Source organism: Cynocephalus volans, chromosome 2, assembly GCF_027409185.1.
Source record: "Cynocephalus volans isolate mCynVol1 chromosome 2, mCynVol1.pri, whole genome shotgun sequence".
NCBI classification, from domain to species: domain Eukaryota; kingdom Metazoa; phylum Chordata; class Mammalia; order Dermoptera; family Cynocephalidae; genus Cynocephalus; species Cynocephalus volans.
Window position 1 is genome coordinate 185,098,914 of NC_084461.1, and position 26,315 is coordinate 185,125,228.

The following is a 26,315-nucleotide window of genomic DNA, read 5'->3' on the forward strand; positions in this document are numbered from 1 at the left end:
GTTGTGGCTGCCCCTAACCTGCACTGAGAATCTCAGTGACTCAATTTCCCTATCTACTGAGAAAGAGAGTCGTGCGTGGTGGTTCAGAGCAGAGGTTGGCACAAGGGACCCCTGTGATGGAACAGCTCTGTATCAACTGGTGGTGGTCACTGGAATCTGCACATGCGATAAGAGTGCATAGAACTAAATTCACACACACGCGCACACTCATAGGCACATCCATGTGAGTTCATGTAAAACTGGTGAGTTCTGAATAAGGCCAGTAGTATCAATGTCACTTTCCTCGTTATGTTATTGATGTTGAACTACAGTTACCTAAGGATGTTACCGTCGCGGGAAGCTGGGTAAAGGGTACACAGGATCTCAGGATCTTGCTGTATGATTTCTTATAACAGCATGTGAAACTACAATGATCTCAAGATAAAAAGTTTTTTTTTAAAAAGTGCATAGGCTCAGAAGCCATGCTGTTCTGTGTTTGAGTCCAAGTTTGCTCCTCTGTAACTGGGTGAATTTGAGCAAGTGCCCTGACCCCTCCAAGGCTCAGTTTCCTCTTCTGTAAAATGGACTCGCATGAGGATAGAATGAGCTGAAGCATGCGAATCACTAAGGACAGGGCTGGCTTGTGTCCAGCACTACCTATGGGTCTGCTGTTGCTGCTGTTAGTGTCACTGTGAATGTGATGGTCTTGGTTTGCCTGCCTCAGTATCATCTCATACATCAGCCATGGGAAGGGAGGGTGCTATATGGTCCCCCCTTTTCAGATGAGGAAAGTGAGACTCGAGTGCTCAGGTGACCCTCCTGAAGGCACAGTTTGCAAGGGCTGGAGCTGGGACTGGCACCCAGGCCAGAAGCTGTGCGTGAAGACTCTCTGGATGGGTGGCCCTGGGAGGTTGCTTGCCCTCTGAGTCCCCTCCTCTTTCTTGCCCCACCTGTAGGCTGGGCTAGGGGGTTGGGACAGGAGGCTGGGCTCCTGACCTGTGAGAGCCAGGCAGACTCGACATCACCAGAGATGCAGGCAGGGCTTGTTTTATGCCTAAGGATCGTAGAGGATTCCAGTTCTTTGTGGTAATTCAAGGGACAGCCAAACCCGTTTCCTCTCTGAGCACTTTTTCCTCCCTGCTCTGTCCTCTGGGCTGCATTTTTTCCTTCCCTGCTGTTCTTCACTGTACCAATTTCCCTCAGATCCCTCCCTGCCTCCACCAGTGGAGAGAAGGCCTTTGGGCTATAACAAGCTCACCCTTGTGTGAGCTGGGTTATCTCTGGGTGCTTAAGCTTGAGAAATGTTTCTGTCCTGCTCAAGCTGATCCTCAGGTAGAGCTTCTCCAGGGGCTCCCATGGACAGGCTTGCAAATGATCATCCCTGTTAAAGCTGGCTTGTAACTGATCTTGGTCCCTTGGACATCCCAGGAGGTCCAGGCTGGGTTTGCTTTATGCTTAAGGGTTCCAGAGGGTTCTAGAACATCTGAGGTTGGGGGACAAGTGGTTACCTGCAGGGCCCACTGCTTAGTTGCTATAAGGGAGTTTCTGTCATCACACTGGAGTGATGGAAGCTTGAGTCTGGGGGACATCTATCATAGTGTAGGGTCTCAGGTCTGGGCTTCGCTGGGCTGGGCAGAGCCTACAGACACGGGGAGGGGGGTGGAGGTGGGGGCATTCCTCTAACTGGAATACCCTTCTCTGAGATCTTCGCAGCCCCTGATTTAGACCCCTTCTCAAATGGCATCACCCAAGGGAGGCCTGACCTTGCCTTGTCACTCCCTGTCACCTGCTGGCCTGTTCCTCATTACACCATCACCACCTGGCATCTGTTGTGTGGCCATTCTCCCTGTCTGCCCCTTACCCTGATTTAGTCTGTTCGGGCTATACAGAACACCGTAGACTTGGTGGCTTAGAAACAACAGTTTTTGTCATTGTTCACAGTTCTGGGGGCTGGAAGTCCAAGATCAAGGTGTGGCAGACTCCGTGTCTGGTGAGGACCACTTTTTGGTTCACAGTTGGTGCTTCTCGCTGGGTCCTCACATAGTGGAGGGGCCAGGCAGCTCCCTGGGGTCTCTTCCATAAGGCTACTATTCTCACTTCTGAGGACCCCACCCTCATGACCTAAACCTCCCAAAGTCCTCATCTCCTAATTCCAACACATTGGTGGTTAGGTTTCAACAAATGAATTCTGGGGGGATACACACATTCATACCGTAACACCCCTCTGCCTGGTTTTTGTTCATCTTGTTTATCAGTGGGTCCCCAGAATTGGGGATATACGAGGGTACTTCAAAAAGTTCATGGAAAGATTTGTATTATCTTTCAATACTATTTTCCCACTTAGTAAACAGTTGTGCCTGACTCAGTGTCCTCAAAGGGCTGTGGGTTGGTGCCTGTCCCCTCCCTGTGAGTGGGGACTTTCTACGTGCCTCTGGGACAGTCGTGCCCTGCAGGCTTTGACTGGGGAGCTCAGGCCACCCGAGCTGGCATTTGAGCTGGAATTCACAGTGAGCTCACCTGCTGCACGCTGAAGGTTCTGCAGCAGGGCCTTGAGAATGCATTCTGGGGGTGCTCTTGGGAAACTCAGAAAAGTTCTTTTGCTTTTGCTCTGAGTGCCCCATAGGGACCCACCAAGCATCCCCAGAGTCTGCTCCTAGATAAAGTCAGGGAGGTGGGGGCATGAGTAAGGAAAGTTGGGGGACCTGGGTGCCAGGGTGCAGAGTAGGGTGCCAAACCTGCCAGCTCTGTGTGCTGAGGACTGAGGCGATGTACGTATTCTGCACGCCTTAGTTCATCGTGTCCTTCCAACAACCCTGTGAAGTGGGCACGCAATCACCCTCTCCTGCCAAGGCAGAGAGAGGCTAAGCAGCATGCTGAAAGACACACAGCTGCAGGCAAACAACAGCGATAGGTAAATGGCTTTTCGAACGCAGTCATTTCTGTGCGCAGGGTGATGCTTAGCACTTTGCGTGGATTATCCTATTTTATCCCCAGAAGGCCCTTTTATTATCCCTGTCTAGGAGCAGGTACTGTTTTCTGGGGATTTGGCTCAGACCTGGGAGGGGCCCATTTCCCAGGCTGAGAGAGTGCCCCATGTGACCCGGATCTGAGGCCCAGAGATGCTTAAACTCTTCCAGAAGGCTGGGAGCCAGTTTGTAGAGTGGCTCAGAAGCTGGAAGGCAGGAGGAGCACCCCAGAGTGGAGGGGCCACCCGCTTCCTGCCGAGCCAGTCATTTGCATGACAACGGGCCCTTTGTCCCTGGGTCCAGCCTCCTTCCCAGCCTAATAACATAATTCCTGGCCTGTGATGTCATAATGGGCCCTTTCTGCGGCTGGGGTCAGAGGCTGGTGGGCAGCTGTGTGGGCTGGGCCAAGACTGGTCATAAATAGAGAGGTGGTGACTAGCAGGGGCCCACGTGCCAAGCCATCTCCTTCCGGGACCTTGTTTAATCATACCAGAGGGCTTGGGGGGTAGGATTTGCTCCCATTTGCTCACACTTGATACAGCAACAAACTGAGGCTCTGAGAAGTGGCCCTTGCTCCCATCTGTTTGTCTGGTCCCTTTCAACAAACCGCCTGTGACATGGGGGTGACTCATTGCCAGCTTGGCCCTCCCCTGGAAGCGTGGGTGTGAGAGTTCCTTGCTTCCCGCAAACTTGAGGGAGGCCCTTGTGCCCAGAGGTGGCGGTGTCAAGACTGCTCAGAAAGCCAGGTTCAAACCCAGGCCCCACTGCAGCTCCTGGATATGTGGGTTAACTCTCTGTGCCTCAGTTTTCTCATCTGCTTAATGGGGATTCTGGTGGGGCTTGGCTGTGGGGCGAGGCAGAGAACAAGCTCCCAGTAGATGATCAGCATCTTGAAAAGTCTGGGGCTTGTAACCCCCCAAAACACATGTCCATGTCCTCATAACCCAGGCCCTGTAAAAATGACGGCGTTTGGAAAAACCGTCTTTGCAGATGTGTTTTGAGATGAGATTATCCTCAATTACCCAGGTGGGCCCTAAATCCAGTAACCAGTGTCCTTATAAGAGAAAAGGGGAGATGCACACAGAGAAGCCACGGGAAGATGGAGGCTGAGAGTGGAGTGATGCACCTGTGAGCCAAGGAACGCCTCGAGCCACCAGAAGCTAGAAGAAGCCAGGAAGGACCCTCCCCTAGAGCCTCTGGAGGAGGTGGGGCTCTGCTGACACCTGGTTTCAGACTTCTGCCTCTGGAACTGTTAGAGAATAAATTTCTATTGTTTTAAGCCACCTCGTTTGTGATCATTTTTATGGCAGTCTTAGAAAACTAATACAATCCCATCTCTGCAGGTGGGGGGAACTAGCCCTGAGGAAGGGTTTGGGTGGTTCTGTTACCCCACCACAAGCCTGAGGGTCAAGGACAAGTTTGGGTGTCTGAGAGGACCCCTTTGTGCCTGGTGGTGCAGGGAGCATTGTCTCAGGAGTATTGCTGGAACTTGCCTCCTTCACTGAGAACCCAAATCCACAGATCCCTAGAACCCTGCTTGCTACCCGCTGCTGGCTGTCCCACCTTGGGCAGCCCTGTAAGGATGGGACTCTGGAGGCAGTAGGCTCCACAGATTCCACACTGGGCCCCTCCCTTGGTTGCAAGCCCCTGTCAAGCCCCTTGTTTGCCAGGCACCCATGACAAATGGAAAAACTGGAGCCCAGAGAGGGCAGGCTACCTGGCAGAGGCCACACAGCTCCTCAGTGGCAGAGACAGCCTTCAGGGCCCCAGCCACGGCTAATGGATGGGCTGGCATTGCAGCTTCCAGGAGGGAGGGATCAGAGCCTGTGGCTGCACTGAGAGCTATGGTGGATGCACGGTGTCAACGTGGGACCATTTATCTGATATTTGGGACACGCGGCTGCCTTTGATAAGCTCAGCCTGGTGTAGACGGCATCCCCGAATCTGACTTTAAGCAGACCCTGTGTTCTTGGCCTCAGTTTTTCTGTTTACAAAATGATCTTGGAACTCAGAGTCTGTGATTCTGTTCTTACTGTGTTCACGGATTCAAAGAGTGTTTGTCGAGTGCCTGCTGGGTGCGATGTGCTGGGACTCAGCAGGGGGCACAACAGGCAAGGCTCTTGCCTTCACAGGCCTTACGTTTGGGGATGTGGGACAGAGGAAGTAAAGCAACAGGATTGGAACCAGGATTCTGGATCTTGATGAGGGAAGTAACGAGCCAGGGGCTGTCAGGGGGTCGAGGATGGGCCCTCCCTCTCCTCCAGGGGCTCAGTGTGAGTGGTTTGCAGCAGGCTCTGGGGGCTGGCTGGGTGGACATGGAGCGGGGAGGTGGGGGTGCACTGGCGATGGGGTTCCAGGACAGAGTGGTTGACGTGGACCCTGGAGGGGGCTTGTCTGGGTTTACATCCAGGCTGTGCCACCTGCCAGCTGTGTGACCTTGGGCAAGTTACTTAGCCTCTCTGTGCCTCGACCTCTTTACATGTAGAATGAGAATAACGACAAAGCTCGCCTCACAGGGATGTTGCGATGATGAGTTGACTGATGCTGGCGAGGGCTGTGTTAGCGACAGGCTGTGATGGGGGTTGTGAGGTGCTCACCTCAGGTCTATTAAAGCGACTGCACAGGACCCGGGAGATGGAAGCAGCGTTTGCTGCTCTTCTCACCACCCTGCCCCTGCCTGTGGGAAGAGCCTCTGTGTCCGGTTGGTGGAAATGGGAGCTGTAACAAGCACACGGAGGAGAAGGGGATGGTGGGAGAGGGCAACACCTGGCGGCGGGGGGCTTGGGATCTCCACCCGTTCCAGGTTGAAGCTTCAGCCACCTCCCCTCCAGGCCAGGAGCAGCCACCTGTTTTACAATCTAGGAAACTGAAGCCCCAGTAGGGACAGGCCCAAAGCGTGTCCCTGGGTATGGCCCACATGGCCTCCTGGCTGCAGACAATGCCACTTTCTTCTGGTCCGGCTGGGGCAGCAGGGACTTGCCCAACCTGGCCTCCCTTTATTGGCGTGTTTAATTCTGTGGCCCGGGTAGCAGATATTCCTTCCGAGACAGACATCGGGATGTTCCTCCAGAAACCGAGGCCAGAGGCTCTGGTTACCACTGGGGGCAGCCGTGGGTGGGGTGTGCCTGCCGCTGAGGAGTGACCCAGATCTGAGTTGGGCTGTGTGGGCCAGTGTTTATTTTCAGTGCCACTGCCTGCTGTGTCCCCCAGTAGGGCCACTGACAGCTCAGGACATGGGCCAGGAAGCACCCATTCTTTCTCTAGGGTGAGCAGCAGGACAGGCCTGTCCCAGGCTCCTGCCTGGCCCTTTCCTCCTAGGTTGAGTCTGTCCCGGGGCTCCCATCCTATGTCTCTTGCCTGATCCTGGCTGGCTTTGGATCTCTCCCTACCTGTACAGAGAAGGGCCCCAGAGGGTGGAGAAGATCTGATTCCAGGGAGATCTGTGCTTAGAATTTGGGTCTTGGGGAGGGGGTTGCTATCTTAGGTCTCTTGGTTGTGACTGGCAGACTCCCTATTCCTCCCGCATTTAGCACAAAAGGCTGAAGTAACTAAAATCCTCAGGGGAAGCTTCAGGCGCAGTTGGATCCAGGTGCTCCCCATGTTCAGTCCCCGGTAGCCTGAGAATAATCATAGCTCAGCAGCCCCAGTGGAAGGAAAGCCTGTTGTTCCTGATATTCCAGCCAAAATTGTGGGAGTGCGTTTTATTGGCTCAACTTGAGAGTTAAGCCCCTCCGTAAACTAATCATTGCAGCCAGTGCCACTTTGACCAGACCTGGAGGGCAGGGTCAGCCTCATCCAGACCCCAGGACTGAGGGTGCAGGAAGGGTGGTTGCCCAAGGGAAATCAGGGTGTGGTTTGCTGGAGTGGGTGCTGAGCAGGCAGAGACAGCAGCTGTTGCCACGGCTGGCTTACCACATGCGTTGGAGACAGAGCCAGGCCGGGGTCCCTGCCTGGCCCCACCATTCACAGCTAGTGTGTGTCTTGTTGGGGTGGAGAGGGTGTCACTGATGATTCACAGGTAAGTGGTCCCAGCCTTTCATCCCTGTTATAATTAGGGGCTCTTGGGTCCCACCTCCAAGCCTTTGCTTATGTCCTACAAGGTTCCTGCCTACTGTTTCACCATTGTCTCCTCCTTCCAGCTCCCCCTGCCTTTGCTAGGCCCTCTCTTATGGCTTCCAGTGATCACACGTCATAAGCCATAGGTCACATCCTGGCAGCCCTTGGGCTGTATTCAGGTGTCAGTGATTTATTGGGTTGGGTTTGTAGTGAGTGCTTTTTAAAAAAATTGGGAGAGAGCTCATATTGAGCTCCCCGGGTTCGCTTGGAAGATTTGAACGTTTTGGGTCGCCCCCGGGCCACCTTTCTGTGGCTCAGTCTTGGCTGGGGCTGAGCTGCGGCCACCCGCTTCCTGCAGGGCCCGTGCCCTTTCTCTCGGGGCCCCTCTCCTCTGCACACTTCCTGCCTGGTCCTGACAAGTCAAGCAGGGCCTTGGGTATCTGCAGCTCTCCTTCCTCTTTTTGTCTCTGCCCTACTTCCGGTGGGAATGCTGTCCCCTGGAGCCTCGTTAGTCTTGCATCCTCCACAAACTGGTAATCCAGTCCCAGGTGGACTCCTCCCTTCAGCCGTTGCCACTCCCAGGTCTTGAAGCATCTGTTTACTGTCTGGAGCTCCTGGCTGCAGGAGCCGTAGTACCTTCTGGATTCTTGATCACTGCCTATCCTCAGACACTTACTGATCAATGCCCCTGGGGCAAGTGAATGATCCAGATGAGTCCACACGTGAGTGTTGGGTGAAGCTGATCTGGGTGGCAGTAGGGACCTCCCAGCCAGGCTGTGGGATGTGGGTGCCTTAGGGTCCAGCCTGATGGATTGCTGGGGGCTATGTGGGGTGGGAGCCCCCACCCCACACATGCGAGGCCGTTGAGTGGGCAGGCACCCTGTCCTGGACGCTGCTGCTGGGCGCAGCTATTCTTAGCAGCAGAAACATTTGTCCTCGTTCACATGTGTCTGGCGTCCCCCAGAGATCTGCCCTGAAATACTAGGGACGACCCCATAAATTCCTCAGAAAACCGTCCTTGAGGGCCCGTGTGTGTGTGTGTGTGGAGGAGGCATTTCCGGCAGCTGCACAGCTGTGGACGCGTTTGCCAGATGTTGGTGATGTAGGGAAGTCAGTGCGAACTGGTGGGGCGGCCTCCCTCACACTCAGAGCCTGGGCATGGTTGGTGAGCGGTGGGGCAGAGACTGTAGGCCAGTGGGCAGACAGACGGGCCCTGGGTCTGGCCTGGGGTTTGGGGGTCCAGGGACCCATCTGAAGAGCAGAGAGTTTCAGGTAAACCCCTCCCTGGATCCAGGCTCTTCTAGCTGTTCCTTCGGGCTGCCTGGGTTGGAGAGCTCAGCTTGTTGGTCACTTGTGAGGGTTCAGAGCTGCGAATCATTGCCCAGCAGGCCTAGCCATGCCTTGTCCTGAGATGAAGTGGGCTGGAGATGAGGTCTTGACCCATTCCACACTTGGCTGTGAGGGTCTGCTGAGTGCTGGGCCCTTGGCAACACCATCTCTTTCATGGGGCAGCCTTGGCATTTGGAGCTACCACAGAGCAACACAAGCCCAGCTGAGAGCTCATGGCTAGCAATCGGGGTGGCCTCTGTGGAGGAGGTGGGTGTATGGTTTTTGTTCTTATTTTAGTTTTTTAACTTTAAATTGTGGTAAATACACAGAACATAAAACTTACCCTCTCAACTGTGTTCAAGTTTATAGGTTAGTAGTATTAAGTATATTTACATTGTTGTGCAACCAAGCTCCAGAATTCTTCATTTTGCAAAACTGAAACTCTATATCCATTAAGCAATAACTCCGCATTCTCTCCTTACCCCAGCTCCTGGCACATTCTGCTTTCTGTCTCTATGAATTCGACTGTTCTACAAGTGGAATAAAACAGCATTTGTCCTTTTTGTGATTGGCTTCTGTCACTCAGCATAATATTGAGACCTGCATTTTGTGGCCCTTTTAGTCCTGAGATGTTGGTTCATTCCTGTCCAGGCAGTGAAAAGGACGAAGACCCAGGACCCCAAGGCCCTCATCCTTTAGGAACCTGGGATCCTGGATTAGTCAAATAGGCATTGGGTACCCAGCTCCCAGCACAACCCGCTGAGTCCCACTCTGGAGGCAACCAGCCTCCCTCCTGCTGTCACAGCCCCAGGGGCACAGGGTTAAGCAGTTTGCCCAGGTCATGCAGCTGGTGCCAGCATCCCCCTCCCCACCACCCAGACACCAGCCTCTCTGTGAATCCCCCACCTTCTCTCTGCAGAGAAAATTGCTGTTTGGAAGGCCAGATGGAAGAGCTGGGTGTAATGGAAAACACGTCCCTCCCGGGGCACCCAGAACTTAATGAGGAAGAGCCAGGCAAAATCAGACGTAATGTTTGTGAAATACCTAAGGGGGAGGCCACTCTGCGCTTGAGGCTTCTTGGATGGAACCCCAGGAACCTAGTGTGCAGGGACGGTTTGTCATGCTGTGGTTTATCTCCCTCTTATCCTTTTAAAATTAAATGGGGGGAAAAAAAAAGGAGTGGAGGAGGAAGTGATTTTGAGCAGACCTTGGCTTGGTGGGGGAGCGGGGCCAAGCTGGCCACAGCCCAGCGAACACAAATGCGCCAATTAAATTGGAAACAGCAATGGGCCTCCTTGGGCGACCAGCGCCACTTCCCTTCTGCTCACTTAGGTGGGGGCTGGGGGGTGCAGGACCTGTGCAGGCAGGGCTGTGGGGAGGGCCGGGGTTTGGGGTCTGAATCAAGCCTGACAGCTTCCTGGCTGTGTGACCTTGGGCAATTGAACTCACCTCTCAGCTTCAGCTTTCCAGTCTGTTGAATGGGCCTAATCATGTTTGATGAAGGAAATCGGAGCCTTCCCTTGTGCTGGTGGGAACTGCTGAGACCAGGGAGGAGGGATGAAGAAGTTGGGGGGGCTTGGAGCAGAATCTGGGGTGGGATGGTGGAGGTTCTCCCAGTGACTGGGTATCTTTTCTAGGGGAGGTGAGAGATAGGGAAGATACCAGGGTGTGTTTTGCACCTGGCCTCTGTATTTCCTTGGAAGTAGGTGCAGGATGTGGCATTGGGGGTCTCAGGAGTCATGGGCTGGGGCATTTTGGCTCAGGAAATGTATGCTTGGGAATCATGGATATGCTTATCCCAGGCTCAGTTTGCTCATCTGCAAAGTGGGGACAGTGATATAACCACCTTCATTATTAACGTTGTCATTGTCCTCATTCACTTGCCTTCCTCCTCTCTTCCCGCCAGTATCCAGTGTCTTGTAGGGTAGTAATAGCCACAAGCTCTCATTTTTGGGAGCTCTTCTATACGCCAGGAACTGCACTGAGCTCTCCGTAGATCTGTTTTCACTGAGTCCTTTGAAGTGAATCCCAGAGAGATTGATACCTAGACCAAGGTCACACAGCTACAAAAGTGACATGGTTAGCATTTTAAACCGGTTGGTCTTTTTCTGCAAGCAGGAGACCTTTGGGATGGCAGTGTGTGGGCAGGTGGTGGCTTGGTTGAGAGCGCGTAACTCTAGGATTAGGTTGGCTGTTGGAGGACTTTTCTACAGGAACTGAGGAGCTGTGACTCGGCCCACAGCCTCCATCGTTCCTACATGCACTGGATCCCAGGTGGGGCTAAAACTGCCCAGGAGGAGCTCTGACTGTGGGTAGATGGCAAGTAAACAGATGGTTGTGTTATATCGGGTCAGGTCCATGGGAGTGACAGGGCGAGAGCACCATGGAACCCAGAGGGGCGAGTTAGGGTGGGGGGAGGTTCCCAGGAGAAGACGATGGAGGTGGGAACTTAAAGGCTCAGTAGGGGCCAACCCAGCCCAGTACAACATGGGACTCTCATTGAATCCCATCAGCCAGGCAGGGCATATACACAAAGGTAGCTGACGGGGAGGGGATGTAGCAAATAAAGGAGGGTGGTCCATCCAGTGTGGGTATCCCCTGCCCACCCCAGCTAGTCATGGCTGTGTGGGATACAGACCTCAGTCCCCGTCCCCCGCCAAATAATTCTGTTGCTGTAAAATATATATAAAATTTACCATTTGAACCATATTAAAGTGATCAGTTAATTGGTACATTCACAATGTGTAACCATCACCACTATCTAGTTCTAAAACATTCTCATCCTCCCCCAAGGAAACCCTGTACCCATTAAGCAGTGCCCCCCCCCCCCCATTCCTCCCTCCTCGCCCTCCCTGGCAACCACCAATCTTCATTCCACCTCTGGATTCACCTGTTCTGCACGTTTCACATAAACAGCATCATACAACATGCAGCTTTTTGTATCTGGCTTCTTTCACTCAGCATCATGCTTCATCTGTTCCTTTTCATGGCTAAATAACACACCTTTCTATGGATAAACCACATTTTATTATACATTTTATTAGTGGATGGACATTTGGATTGTTTCCACTTTTCGGCTGTGTTTTTTTTCAGCTGCTAAGAACATTCTTGTTAGGGCCAGCCCGTGGCTCACTTGGGAGAGCGTGGTGCTGACAACACCAAGTCAGGGTAAGATCCTCTTACTGGTCATCTTTATATATATATATATAAAATTCTTGTTCATTTTGTTTTGTTTCATCACCTGTTTTCAGTTCCTTGGGGCACATACCTGGGAGTGGAATTGCTGGGTCATATGGTAACTCTGTGTTTAACTTAGCACGGAACTGCCAGACAGTTTTTTCCACAGTGGCTGCACGCTGGCAATGTGTGAGCATCCCTGGTTTGAAGAGAAGCCGGAAGTGGGATTTTCCTAGGAAATCCCTCTTTATAATGTCTCCTCCTGAGCTGAACAAGGAGGGAAAAGCAGGTCCCAGGGAAAACCGCCCAGCGGGAAGCAGACCTGGGCCTGGACATGATGTTCCGGGCTCAGAGAATACTCCATTTTTCTGGTGGTGCCTACCTGATGCCATGCGGCGAGATGGATTGTGATGCTCCGAGTCTGTAAACCTGCACCGTGATGGGGAGGAGGTTTCCAAGGCTGGAATTGGCTAGGCCTTTCCTAACCTCTCTAACCCACCTCCAGAGGAAGATGTTTCCCTAGGGCCCTCCGTACCCAGCACCTTGGGGCTTGGGGAGCAGTTTTGTGGTTTGCGGGATGATGAGGGCGACGGTGCCCCTCTGTGTCCCTCACAGAGCAAGGCCCGTGGGAGGGCCTGGCAGTATCAATGTGATGAAGGCACCCTTGGCCCTGGGGCTTGGCTGAAAAACCCTGGGAAATGGAACAGTTAAGTTGATATCCATCCATCTACCCATCCTCCCTCTCTCCCTCCCTCCCCCATCCACCCATCTCTACCCCTTTTCCATCCATCCCTCCTCCATCCAGCCATCCTATGGAGTACCTGGCTGGGCAGTCCAGCTGTTGGGACAGACCTATCACTGGTCATTGGCTCTGCTTAACAGGCCTCCTTGTCTGATTTGGTGGCTCCTGTAGCTCAGTGCCTGTGCATAATAAATGCTCAAATAATTTTCTGATTGACGAGAATGGGGTAGAGACCAGGGTTTGGGATGGGTGTGTCTTGCCCTGTCCTAGCTTGGGGGGTATGCAGGTCACACCCCTGTGGGCAGCACCCAGGATTAAGCTCTGAGTATGGTGACCCTCGGCCGCTTGGGCAGAGCAAAGGACAGGCTGGTTTGGGTACCTGGCTCCATAGGGAGCTGAATGACCTTTCTTCCCAGTGAGGGTCTCACTCCTGCAGGCCTGCCTTTGTGAATGGGTGGAGGTCCATATCTCTAGGACCCTTGTGATTGTGACTTTAATTGTATTCGGGTTACAAAGGGCCCTTTACCTGTGCCCCAGGCACAGAGGTCTGCAGCTGTCACTTCCTGACAAAGGCTGAAGCTAAAGTTTTAAAACAGAGACACCAGAGGCAGGCTTGGTACAGGAGACCCTGTGCACATCCACCCTGCACAGAGTGCATCGGCAGTGTCCTTCCCATCTCCTTCAGAGTGGCCGCCCCGAGTTACCTCACTTAACTGCTCGCTCGACCTTTGCTCACCCCACTCTCACCATCCTGGTCTCCCCACTGTCCTCTCTCACACCAGGCATTTCCCACCTCAGGGCCTTTGCACATGCTGTTGCTGATGCCTGGAACTGTCTTTCCCGGACATCTGCATGACTCCTCTCCTCCTCCATGTCTTTGCTTAAATGACAGCTTCTGGAGAGGCCACCCCTGACCACCCAGTTTAAAATTATACATCTTACCCCATGCCATGCCTGCCCATCTCTCGGTTCTGTTTTTCTCCATAGCGCTAACACCTTCTGACATCCTGTTATGACTCCTGTCTTGTCCGTTAGAATGTCAGCTCCATGAGGGCTGGGATTTGGGGTCTGTCATTCACTGCTGCATCCCCAGCACCTGTCACACAGGAGGTTGACAGCGTGGTGAGCCATCAGGTGGGCAGCAGGAGTTCTCTCTCCACCCTTGTCTGCATCAGCTGTAGGGACTCCTCTGTGTCAGGCCAGGTGAGGCTCACTCGTGCCATATCCTAGGGGCCTTGTGTGTCTCAAGACTCACTTGAGAGTGTGACTCCTGAGCGTCTGTTCTGAGCCAGGAGTCCCTGATGAAGGCAGCCACCAAATAATTGGCTGGTGCCCCTATTTCTACAGTCTGCCAGAAAGTCAAAATGCCAGGTGTAAGAAGCCAGAGTCAGTCTAGCTGGTTTTTCTGCAGCATCTTAGCCTCACGTCCCAGGGCAACTTCTGTCCTTGAGTCCCCCCAGTACAGGCTTCTCCTGGGGCCAGGCTGGCTGGGGCAATTTTGTTAAGTAAATATTTGTTAGATACCTATGATGTGCCAGGCTCTGGGGATATAACTGTGAACAAAACAAACATTTATTGAGCACCTACCGTAGTGAGATGAACAAGATTCATGTCCACCTGGAACCTGTGAATGTGGCCTTATTTGGAAAGGGGGTCTTTGCAGATGTAACTAGTTATAATGAGTTCTTACTGAGTTAGAGGGTGCCCTAAATCCGATATGACTGGTGTTCTTCTAAGAAGAGGAGGGGACACACCAAGACAACAGACGCAGAGTGGAAAAGGCTTTGTGAAGATGGAGGCAGTGATTGAAGTGATGTGTCCACAAGCCAAGGGAGGCAGGGATGGCCAGGAGCCTCCAGAAGCTGGGAGAGGCAGGAAGGGTCCTCCCCTCGGGCCTTCAGGGGAAGCATGGCCCTGCCGACCCCTTGATGTTGGACTTCCGGCCTCTGAACAGAGAAAGAATGAATTTCTGTTGTTTTAAGCCACCCAGCTTGTGGTGATACGGTCCCAGGAAACTGATACCCCTACTGTTTGATGTGCCACGCACAGGAGATTCAGCCATGAGTCAAACAAATATTTACTGAGCAGTGAGGTAGATCAACACGGTTACCTCCCGTAGGGACTCCTGGGGACTGCGCGTCTGTGGCACAGGACAGGCTGGGTGGGGGTGGGGGAGGGGTAATGGGCCATGTTCCCTCTTTGATACCGCCCCCCCAAACCCCAAGACTCTTTGCCAGCAGCTTCTCTGAGCATCCACAGGGAGGGTTCTGGTGCACGTGCGTGTGCGCGTGCAGTGAGCTCCCTCCTGCCTGGCAGACTGATTTTTAATTCTGAGGCTCCTGCACCTGCCACAGGTTCCAATGTCAGCACCCATTAGTTCCAAGAAAATTTCAGGCACGCATGGTGCAGACGGCTCTGCTCGCCTTTCATCCCTGCAGCCCACGGCTGAGCCTCCCCCAGCCGCCGCCTGTGCCTCCCTCAGTTGCCGCCTGTCCCCGCTCCCAAAGGCCATCCCAGCGGCTGTGATTCCACCCTTACAACACGGAAAATCTCCGGAATGTGTCTCATTGTGTCCAGAGCTGGAGAGGAATGTGGGGGCAGGAGGAAAGAGGCTCTGTCTGGCCTGGGAGGTGGGACAGACGCAGGTGTGGCGGTTTCAGGCATCGCTGTTGCCAGCACACGCCACTGCCGGGCAGATTCATTCACTGAGCACCTACTGTGTGCCAGGGGCTGGGATGCATCAGGAAGCAAGTGAACCAGGATAGTCAGAGCCCATACTCCAAGCTGCCCTGTGGATTCACAGCAGACGTGGCCAGAGACTGTGGGGCCAACAGGGTTGTCAGGTGCCTCCCTATGAGAACTGTAGCCTGTGTGTGCTGCCTCCTGGGTTGGTGTGATAGAGCGCCACTGGCCGCGGGAGCCCCTGCAGCAGACCATGTATGGAGCTTGCTGGCTTGATGGGTCCAGCGGGCTCCCTGGTGCTGTGGTTTGCAGCTCGGATGTGCAAAGGCCTGGCTGGGTCTCTGGTGTCCCTGTCTGGTGTCCCATGCCATCTGGGCCCAGCAAGTCCCTTAACCCTGCTGCAGCACAGTCTTTTTTGCCACAGAGGCCAGACCTTGCTGAGTTTGCCTTACTGAGCACCTGCTATTTACCAGGCACCTAGCTCAGTGCTTCACAGTCATAGGGTCCTCACAGCAGGCTTATGGAGCAGGAACACTCATGCCCCTGGTGTGCAGCCGTGCAAACTGAGGCTCAGAGCCTTGTGGTGTCTGAGGGTGTCCTCCCTCCCCCTGCGGTGAGCAATTTCCGAGGCCCACAGAGTCAGCCTGCTTCCTGGCCTTCACACCATCTGCCCACTTCCCCTTCTCTGTCACTGTTGCCCTGATCCTGCCAGTGTCATCTCTTGCTTGGATGCTTGCAGTAGCCTCTCCAGGTCTCCGTTTTCCGCTCTTGCTCCCCACGGTGCCTGTTTGTAAAACACTGTAACACTTTACTCTTACCCCTCAACCACCTTCTGTGGCTCCCCATTGCCCTTAAAATAAAGCCCATCCTTACCATGGCCCATGGAACCTTGAGTGATGCAGCCGCCCAACCCTGATACTCACTCAATGAATTTCTCAAACATGGTGCTTGGTCTCACCTCTGGGCTCTTGCTCAGGTGGTGCCCTCCACCTGGAGCACTCTGTCCTTCCCTGGCTACCTCTTGGTGATGCTCGGAAGTTCTCCCTCATACCCCCTTGCTCTCTGCAAGGCTGGGATAGGTCTGGGCTTTCAGAGCCCCTGTCCTTTTTCAGTAGTCATTGGCTCCCCATGCCACCCTGCGGGACACTGAGACCGTCTGGCACCTGCACTCTGCCCCATTCACATTAAGTCCCCAGCACCTAGCATGGGGCTTAGCACACAGTGGTGACCCCAAAATGTCTGTAAATAAATGAATGCTGACCGCCCTCTCCTGACCCCAAAGCAGCAGGAGCCAGTGGTGATGTTAGGGCCGTTGTGTCCAAATTCCATTCTAGCCTGGATCCTGTCCTCAAAGCCTCTGGGGGCAAGACCAGACCCCGGACACCCTCGGGGACTCCCTCAGCCTCTCCTGCCCCATCTCCAAGGAAGTCTTGTCATTTTTTTTCTTGGCATTCACCAGTAAATCTTGCTGACAAAAAAGTCAAAGCTTAACATTTTTTCCCATTGACAGTGTTGTGTCGCCACCTTGTCTGTCTAGTTTCAGAGCATTTCCATCCCTGCAGAATAAACCCTGTACCCATCAAGCAGTGTCTCCCCGTTCCTCTCTCTCCTCATCCCTGGGCCCACTAATTGACTTTCTGTCTCTGTGGATTTGCCTATTCTGGACATTTCACATAAATGGAGTCGCACACTATGCAGCCTTTTGTGTCTGGCTTCTTTCATTCAGCGTGGTGTTTCCTAGGTTCATCTGTGTTGTAGCGTGTGTCAGAACTGTGTTCCTTTTTATGGCTGAATAATGTTCCATGCTGTGGACATGCCATAATTGGGGCTGTTTCCGCCTCTTGGCTACTGTGAATAGTGCTGTTACAAACATGCTTTGTTTTAACATGTTTTGTTATAACATGTTTTGTTTGAGTCCCCACTTTCAGTTCTTTGAGTATATGCCTAGGAGTGAAATTGCTGGGTCATATGCTAATTCTATGTTTAAATTTTTGATGAACTGCCAAACTCTTTTCCTAAATTTTTTTTTTTTTGAGTTGGCAACAAACATGGTTCTGGTTGGGCGGGGGTGGAAATTGGGTTTACTAAGCTCATGGTGAATGTGGGGGGCACAGGATCACCAGAGTCCCCCAGCTTTGGGGTCCACCTGCATGTGAGGACACTGGGCCAAGGAGCTAGTGGGGTTTTCCCTTTGTAGGTGGGGGTGGCAGTGGACCCCTTGTGAGCCTCAGGGAGTGGGAGGCCAGCCAGGCCCGGGCCTTGGTGGGAGGAGGCACGGGATATGACTGAGGATTCCCCAGGGGTGGTTTAGAAAGGTGCCGGCCTCCCTGGCCTATGGATCCCACATGCACCATTGTGAACACGTACCAGAGCCTGTCTCCCCCAGTCAGCATTTCATTAGGCAAAGGAGGTTAGAAAAGCCATGGGTAAATTAGACCTCTCAGCTGCCTTACACAACTGAAAATCAAATAGCAATTTAGAAGGTGCCCGCAGTGCCCTTGGAAGCAGGCAAGCAGCAGGAGCATCTCGCTGCTGAAGTGACGGCCTCATCTCCTTGGAGAGGGGAGGGACTGCTCAATAGAACTTGCTTCGATGCATCAGATGAGCAGGGTCTGCCCTGCTTTGAGATGAACAAGGGCGATGCTAGAACAAGGCCCAGCACCAGTGGCTGTGCTTGCCCCTTCTCCCGAGGCCAGTTTCTTGTCTCTGGCTGTAGGACAGATGCCAGGTTGCTGTTAGTGGGGCCAGGCAGGACCAGCTCTTCCTCTCTTACACATCATAGCATCCCTTGTGACTGGGGTGTTGCTACTTTATTGATGGTGCTAGCGACAGTAATAAAAGTAGCTCTTGTTTGCTGAGCACTTACTGTGTGTGAGGCACCTGCTGAGTCTTGATGGCTGTCACCCCCGGCCCTCCCTGTGGTGTCGCATGCACTCTCAGGAGGATTTAGGTGGTAGGTAAATGGATAAATGTTTTCCTGTGCATGGTTATGCATTTGTTTTTCTGATTCTTTCTTATTCTACATGGTGCTGGGTTTCTGTATATGCTGGTAAATTTCTCTTGTAGGTAAAGTTCTGCCTGAGTGCAAGTGACTTGCTCTGAAGAACATTTTTTTTTTTTTTTTTAAAGATGACCGGTAAGGGGATCTTAACCCTTGACTTGGTGTTGTGAGCACCACGCTCAGCCAGTGAGCGAACCGGCCATCCGTATATGGGATCCGAACCGGGGGCCTTGGTGTTCTCAGCACCGCACTCTCCCAAGTGAGCCACGGGCCGGCCCCACTGAAGAACATTTTTAAGTGTGTGGCAGGACTAGGGCTAGGCAGGTGTGGCCATGGTAGCAAGGGTGGCATGTGAATGTGGGATGTTTGGGAAACACCGTATGCATGTGTGTTGTCTGCATGTAGACTCTGAGGTGGAGGGACTATTATCGCCCCCGTTTTGCATATGAAGAAAAAGAGAAAGGAAGTGACTTGCCCAAGGCCACAGGGCTTAAAGATGGTAGAGCAGGACTTGTTCCCATGGTCATAAGAATTACAAGGTACATCCTGTGTCAGTGGCTGGGAAAAGCCCACATGGGCACCTTCCTGAGGTGGTTGTAGGTATGTCAGTCTTGGCTCTGGGATTCGTTGGCTGTTCAGTGTTTGAAGGATCGATAGCATCCAATTGAAGGATCACCTCCTCTGTGACTCCTCTTGGTGGTAAGTGACAGAAATCCAGCATGGGCAGGTGAAGGCAAAATGCACAGCAAGAGTGCCTCAGCTCCCCTAAATGAAACGAGCAGGCTCCATCTGCCTTCAGACATGGCTGATCGTCAGGACATGACTGCACCCTTTTTCCACCATTCAGCTCTGCCTTCTTGCCAGTTGGTAGTGTCCTTGGGCAGGCCTCTGCCACTTGGCCCTGGAGAGCCCCAGGCTTTCATCCAGCTTAGATCCCCAGCACAGAGCACCTTCTTCATGGTTCTTCCAGTAAAAGTCTCAAGACTGACTCTCATTGGCTCACATTGGACCACACGCTCATCCCTGAACCAATCACTGGCTCAGGGGATGCAGGAATCTGATTGGCCAGGCCTTGATCAAATGACTATTCCTGGAGCCTGGGGAGGGAGGATGGTTCTGGAAAGAAAAGTCAAGTCTATATAGTAGAAGACAGGGGAGGGAGAATAGGACACAGTCAGGTCCCTCAGGCAGGGATCTCATTCCTTTTCTGGCCGCTGGGATTTTAATCTTCCAGTCCAACATTCCTCCACATTAGACTACCAGTGGGCAGACCACCAGGGCATCCACCCCCTTGGAGAAGGACAGTTACCAGTTTGAGGACAAGGGGAAGAGTGTTGTTGTGATGAAATTGCAGGGAGCTGGGGATGGGTTCTATTTCCCCTCCTTACCCCTGACCACATGTGATGCAGCCCTAGCACTCCCTATCAGATGGCCACACCAGGTGCTGGGCCCCTGCACCATCTTGGATTTTCCTCAGCTCTGGAGGTTTTGGGGGTGGGGGCTCAGAGGAGTGTGGAGGCCTCAGTGTGGGGGAGGGAGCCAGTTGTAATTCCTAGTGCAGTGGCCCACAGAGAAAGGGGAGAAGGATCATGGGGGCTGGGGGTTCACAGAGATTACTTGGCAAAGGCAACTTCCAACTAGCTTGACTTGAGTCTTTTCTTCTTTCTGGGTCTTAGTTTTTCCATCTTTATAGCCACTGGACCATTTCTTGTGATTCTTTCCAGCGTGGCTGTGGGTGGTTCCTCCCGTGGAGAGCATCCTTTATCTGCCTCCAGGAGCCGTTTAGGGCCCTCCTGCCCAGGATGCAGGGCCCCACTGGCTTTCATCCTGCCCTGGCTCTTTCCCCAGTGTGGCCTTCGGCTTCCCAATCTCCCCGCCTCCCAGCTTGTATCTGGGTTGACCTCATATCTGTCTTGTCCCCAACATCATAGCGTCATCCTCCTGCAGAGGGTAACAGGAAGTCCAAAGCCAGGGGTTACACTGTGACCTGTGGCCTGCCCGAGCACTGACCCTGGCTACCACTGCCCAGGACACTCATGTGCCTCTTAGGACAGACCCGGCAGCTGCCAGGTGCTTTCACAGAACTTTGCCTCAGTGACTCGGCAACCCGTGGAGGCCGTGAAATGAAGTTGGGTAGGCTGAGGGGGGCTTGGGAGCAATCTCGGTGGTGCGGGCACGATGCAGAGTTGGAGTTCCTGTGCCTGCTGAGTGAGGGCCTTGACAGTGGGGAGGGGGACAGCTTGTCCCTCATGTGATGTGTGTGGCAGGTGCTGGCCTAGTTTTGTGGCTCAGAAGATCCCCAAACAAGTGTGCTAAGGATGGGGAAGGGTCCAGGCAGACCCCTGTGTGCTCACTCCTCCTCACAGGGCCACAGGAATGACTTACGGATCCTCACCAGGTCCTGTGAGGAGCCAGCTGCCCTGTAGCTGATCTTTGTGTTTTTTTTTCTGGTTTTCTCACAGGTGCCTGTGACGTGGCGGCTCGAGAGCAGATGACGAGGACTAGCTTTTAATCCTTGGTGGTGATTGAGAGAGAACTTATTGGGGCCCAAGAGCCCTCCCGGACCTCCACTACCATGTCGGGATCCACACAGCCCGTGGCGCAGACGTGGAGAGCCTCTGAGCCCCGCTACCCACCCCACGGCATTTCCTACCCAGTGCAGATCACCCGGCCTCACACGGTAAGGGGGACATGTGTGTGTGTGTGTGTGTGTGCCCAGGGTCACCTTTGTGACCCTTCTTCTGTTCTGCTGAGTCTCCACCCCATTCCTTTCTTCACCTCTGACCAGGTTAGTGTGGCTGCCGTGGACACCAGGGGAGGTGGGAGGCCTTTCCCAGGCCCTGGGGCATCTGATGAAATCTCTTAGCTTCCATTTTAAAACTGGGAAGATGGAGGCTGGGGTCAGTTTGAGCTGGGGCTCTGCCTCTCTTTTGATTGGCAGTGGAATTTGCATGCAAACATGGAGTGCTTGCTGTATACACTTTCCTTGTAGCCCAGCCTCACCTCTGCTCCCTTTCTGCTTTAGGATTGGGGTGGCTTCCTGGGGCCATAGGTCACAACCTCCCACCTTCCCTGACCGTCATGGCCCCAGCAAGGCTCATGGCTCTGAGATGATGAAGTCTAGCATGCATGTCTCTGAATCCTGATAGGGGGGTCCAGGTTGGTGGCTGGATCCCAGATGACCTGCCTGTGGCTGGGGTGTGCCCTTAGTTGGCTCTCCTAACTGCACCCCCTTCCTCCAAGTGGGGGCCCATTCCCTGTCTCATCTCTTGCTGCATGGTATGCCATGCTCCATTGGCATTTATTGCGTATCTACTGTATACTGTATCTCTGGGTGCTTGCCAGAGGGCTTTCAGAGTCCTGGCCCTCCCCAATTTGACCTCCTGGCTGCTTGGTGAGGGTGTGTGAGACCCGGCAGCCACAGCTGGGGTAGGAGCTGATTCTGCTCACCTTTGTGTGTGGGAGTGTGGGTGATTGTGTGTCTGTCCTGCTTGGCTGGTGTGGTCCCTCCTCATGTGACACAGAGAGGAGGTGGAGTGGGAGGGTATTCCCATCAGCGAGCACAGTGTTTTTTGCATATGAACTCACTGGCCCAGCTGCGGGAGTCCCAGACACAGCGGCCTCCTGAAGATTCAGGTCCCCAGAATGCTTGCAGAGCCAGCTGCAGTAAATGATCGCTGTTATGAGGACATTCCCCGGCTGGGGTCTTTGGATTCTCAACAAGCAGCCCCATGAAAGAGCAGCTTGTCTTATTATCCTGTTTTGCAGATGAAGAGACTGAGGCCCAGGAGGTTAATAACAGGCCTCGGGTTAAATGCCTGTGAAAGGGCAGCCTGCTGTAGCGGCAGGGTTCTGAGCCCCGGTGTCCGCACACCTCTTTTTACTGAGCACCTCGTGTGTGCCAGTGTGGAGCAATACGCTCCTTGGGGGAGATTTATTGTTATGTATTACTATCATTTTTTATCATTATCACCATCAACAACAACAGAAAGAAGAGCTCTCACTGACTGAGCACTTTCTACATGCCGAGTGTTCTTCACAGCCCTTATGGGGACAGTTGCCCTTGCCCCGCTAACTGCCCCCCAGCAGGGACTGTTACGCTCTTTGTTTTGTACATGGGGGACTGTTTTGCAGGTGAGGAAACTGGCCATGTTGCTTAACCTCTCTGAGCCTCAGTTTTGTCATCCATAGAGTGGGGTAATGAATCACCAGCTCCTAGATTCCCGAGAGGGTTATAGGTCATGATCTGTCTATGGTCCTCAGGATGGTGCCTGGCTTGGGCTCAGCCCAGTGTGTCCACTGCTCTTCTTGTTACTGTTATTGTTATTGTTCCTGCAGCTGCCTGGCAGGTGTCACCTCCCCTCAGAGGTCACTGTCTCTGGCTTCTCTCTTGTTTCTTGCCCTGCCCTCTGGATTTCCGCCCCTCTCCCACCCTGTTCCCTGAGGCTGGGCCCTCAGGCTCCTGTGGCACCTGCCCTCCTGCCTTCCCTCCTGCCCTTTGCCCCAGCTGGGCCCTGTCAAGGATCACTAGCTGACCCCAAACACCTCCCACTCTCCTGCAGGGCCGTCAGTGATGCAGGAGGTGGCTGGACAGGACTGAGCAGTCACCACCCCCTCCAGGCAGGAGGCTGAGGCCAGAACTGAGTGGGAGCCCAAGCTGGGCAGCCACAGATTGGAGTGTTTCTGTCCTTGTGTGGGGGCAGCTGCATGGCCCACCAGCATGTACCCCTCCTCGGAGGAGTTTCCCAATACCTGTCCACCCTGCCTCATGCTGGGGTGGTCCACCTGGGGACCCCTACTTATCACTTGAATGACAGGAACAAGAATTCTGGGCACCCTGGGGAGGGGGTCTGCTGTCTTAGTCATGCGTCCATGGCTGGATTTGCTTTCCTATGGCTTGTTTGAAGTGAGTGTTAGGGTTTGTAATCTGGAGGCCATCTTCACCCCCATCCTGGGTAGCCCCTCACTCCTCAAACACTTCCCATTGACCCATTTGATGTGCATGCTGCAGTTCAGGAGGTGCTGCCCTTTTCCTGATCTCCTCAGTCTTGGGGAGACAGAGGACAGAGAAAAGGGGAAATTGAGGCACAGAAAGACAAAGGCCTCATCTGAGGGCACAGCTCCTAGGGGGTGAGTTGGTGGCAGGAACATGGGTGTCCTGGCCCCTTGTATAGTAGCTGAGGCAGGTATTCTGGGATCCAGGAGAAGGGTCTGGACTCAGTGACCTGTGACCTTCCTGGATTTGGGTCCTGTCACACAAGCCCTTGACAGGCTTGTGTAGCACCTCCTGGGGTGGCACCTCTTGGCTGTGGTAGCCTCTTCCATGGCATGCTGGGCAGGGGGCTGCTTTGATGGCATGTCTTCCTTGGGGCTCAGAATACCTTAGCGTGGCTTTGAATGCTTATTCATCCCCAATTTGTTGAGTGACATTGGGCTGCTCACTTAACTGTGTGGGGCAGCCTCAGTTTTCCCATCTGCAGTATGGGTGTCATGATGGGATGTTTGTGAAGTGCACGCAGTAGTCATCTCTTTCCTCCTGGCAGGGTGACAGGAGGCCCAGGGAGGGCCTTTCCCTCTGGGGCTGCAGGCCCTGGCCTCTGAGCGGGGATGACAGAATGGTGCAGGCAGGGACGCTGTCTCCCCAGCCTGTGCTCTGGCCTCATTATCTTCAGGCTGTTGCTGTGTTATGCCCAGCATGGCTGGAAGGTTTAATTTGGGGAGTGCTTGCAGACAGGCCTGGACCCCAAGACCGGGGAGAGCCCTGGGTTCCCCTGACCCAGCCTTAGCTGTGTTGCAGGCCTCTTCAACATCGGGACCCTGGCTATTATCCTTGGTCTCCCTGTCCAACCTGCAGAATCTCTCTGTGCCAAGTTCTTTTCATCCTTATGGTCCCACCTTCCCTCCCCAACAGTATCAGGACTCCTTGTTTTCCCCTGAGGGTCCTGGGGAATCGAGAGTCTCCCAGGGTTGAGGGTCTGTGAACAAAACACCCCTAGATTTTGTTTTGCCAGAGACTGATGCAGCCTTCCCTCCCTGCCTCCTCTCGGGCTTTCTGTGGCCCAGCTCAATTCTGCCTTCTCCCCTCAAGTCCTTTGGGACCCCTGAGCTCTCCTGAGCAACTCCAGTCCTTGGGCTGAATGAATGCAGCTAAAAGCAGCAACACAGGGCCAGCCCCATGGCTCACTTGGGAGAGTGCAGTGCTGGTAGTGCCAAGGCTGCAGATTCGGATCCTATATAGGGATGGCCAGTGCACTCACTGGCTGAGTGTGGTGCAGACCACACTGTGCTGAGGGGTTGTGATCTCCTTAACAGTCAGAAAAAAAAAAAAAAAAAAAGCAGCAACACAGAGTCTGAATCCCAGAGCTACCCCTTCCTGCTGTGTGGCCTTGGGCAAGTTACTTAACTTCCCTGTGCCTTAGTATAGAAGAGCGTTTCAGAGCACAGGCTCTGGAGCCAGGCTGCTTGCATTCACATCCTGCCTCACTGATGTCCTCACTATGAAATTTCAGGCAAATGGCCTTACCTCCCCATGCCTCAGTTCCCCTGTCAGTTGAGCAAGAATAGTTATAAGATTGTGAGGATCAAATTAGTTAATTTGTGCAGAGCCCTTCGCACAGTGCATGACACTACTGTTTACTAGCAGGTGGCTGATACAATTAATAGTGTAATAATGACGACAAGGGTGATATTTTTATTGTAACAGCATAGCTGTTAGTATCCTTGTCCATTTTCACCCCAAGTGTACATTTTGGGCTTTTCCTCCAGAACAGAGGGTCGGTGAACTTTCTCTGTAAATATTTCAGGCCTTGCAGGCCATGCAGCTGCTCCATGTTGCTGCTGTAGTGTGAGAGCCGCCCAGCCAATACGCAAGGGGATGGGTGAAGCTGTGCGCCAGCCACACAGGATGGGGACGAAGCTGGCTGCGCCTGCTGTGGCCTTGGGACCTCGTTTGCTGCCTCTTGCCCTAGATTAGTGCTTATCAGACTTTCTCTGGGAAGGACCAGTCTGTTTAATTTCCAATTTGTCACAAACAGATATGAGGTCCTATTGCACAGATACAGGGACTGGCCCAGGCTGAGTCCAGCAGGACCAGCATGCTGGCCGTGCATGTGGATGTCATGGTCATGCAGCTCCAAAGGGTTCTGAATGCTCTTGTGGTCTGTGACCACCTTGTTGCAGACTGACAATGTTATGGACCTTTCAGGGAGTAGCACTGCTCCGAGCCAAGGGTCCCAGACCTGGGACCTGCCTGGGCCAGGTGGGGGAAGTCGATGTGCGGGGGGGGGGGGAGAGGCTGGATCCTGAGTGCCATGTGGGTGTTAGCCATGTGGCCTCTTCTGCAGCACGGTTCCAGGTGCCTGGGGAGAGCTCTTAGGAGAGGCTCTGGTGGTATGGTTTGGCCCCCCAGAGAGAGCCTCTTTGAAGGCCCCATGCGGGGAGATTCATTTATTCATTCATTTGTTCATCCAGTTTTCATTCAGCAAATACTAACCAGGCATCTCCTGTGCCAGTTCTCTTCCAGGCCCTGGGGATGTTGTTGTGAGCAAAAGGGATAAGCATCCTTGTCTCAGGGAGATGACATTCTCACAGGGGAATAACGGGCAGGGAAGGAGGAGAGAGGGAGGGTTGAGGTTGGGGGAGTCCAAATTAAGTAGGAAGTCAGGGGAGGAGGCCACACTGAGAAACTGACAATGAAGTTGAGACCTGAAGGAAGGGAGAGGGCTGGAATGTGGAAATCTGGCTAAGGAATGTTCCAGGTAGAGGTAATGGCACATGCAAAGGTCCTGTGGTGGGAGCTCTCTTGACTGTAGCCCCCATCATTCCAGGAGAGTCCAGGTTCCAGGAATGGGTTGAATTCTTCCTTTGCAGCCACATGTGGCCCCAGATACTTTCTTGACCCCTTCTGGGGTAAGGAGCCTTGTCTGGGGGGCCAGAGAGGAGCACCACCCTCTCATTCCAGCCAAAGCAAACCCTCCTCCCAGCCCTGTTCAAATGTCCCCCAGAACCTGGCTCCAGTATTTGACTTGAGGACCGGATGCCCAGGCCCTCCGGGATTCCCTCCTGGGTAAATTGTTTTGCTGCAGCTGCCTGTCACCTACCCGAGGAGTTTTAAGGGCATCATTTTTTGGCAGCTTCAATTTCCAGCTTTAGAAGCACCATGGCTTAGGGAAAGTCCACAGAGTCTGAGAGACTGTCTCACCTGGATATGCTTTTCCTCCCCACCTTTTCTGAGCAGCAGCCCTGGAAACATGCAGAGAGGCCAGGGTGGAGCCCTCTCCCCAAATCGGGTTTTCTGCTGTCACCTGCTGAGACTGATTCAGAGCCTGTGGCCTGTCCCTTCTGCAGAAAGCCAAGCTTAGCCTCCATCTTGCATCTCAGAACC

At 53.5% G+C, this 26,315-nt stretch overlaps 1 protein-coding gene across 14 annotated transcripts in view; it reads left to right on the forward strand.

Moving 5' to 3' along the window:
* The window catches only part of NCOR2 (nuclear receptor corepressor 2), a 216,809-nt gene that overhangs the window by 45,272 nt on the left and 145,222 nt on the right, over positions 1-26,315 (forward strand). For all 14 annotated transcript variants that reach the window (XM_063086077.1, XM_063086064.1, XM_063086066.1 and 11 more), the window contains exon 2: positions 20,395-20,612. In XM_063086077.1, coding sequence (XP_062942147.1) covers positions 20,508-20,612 — 105 coding nt within the window. In that variant the 5' untranslated portion in view covers positions 20,395-20,507. The remainder of the gene's footprint in view (positions 1-20,394; positions 20,613-26,315) is intronic.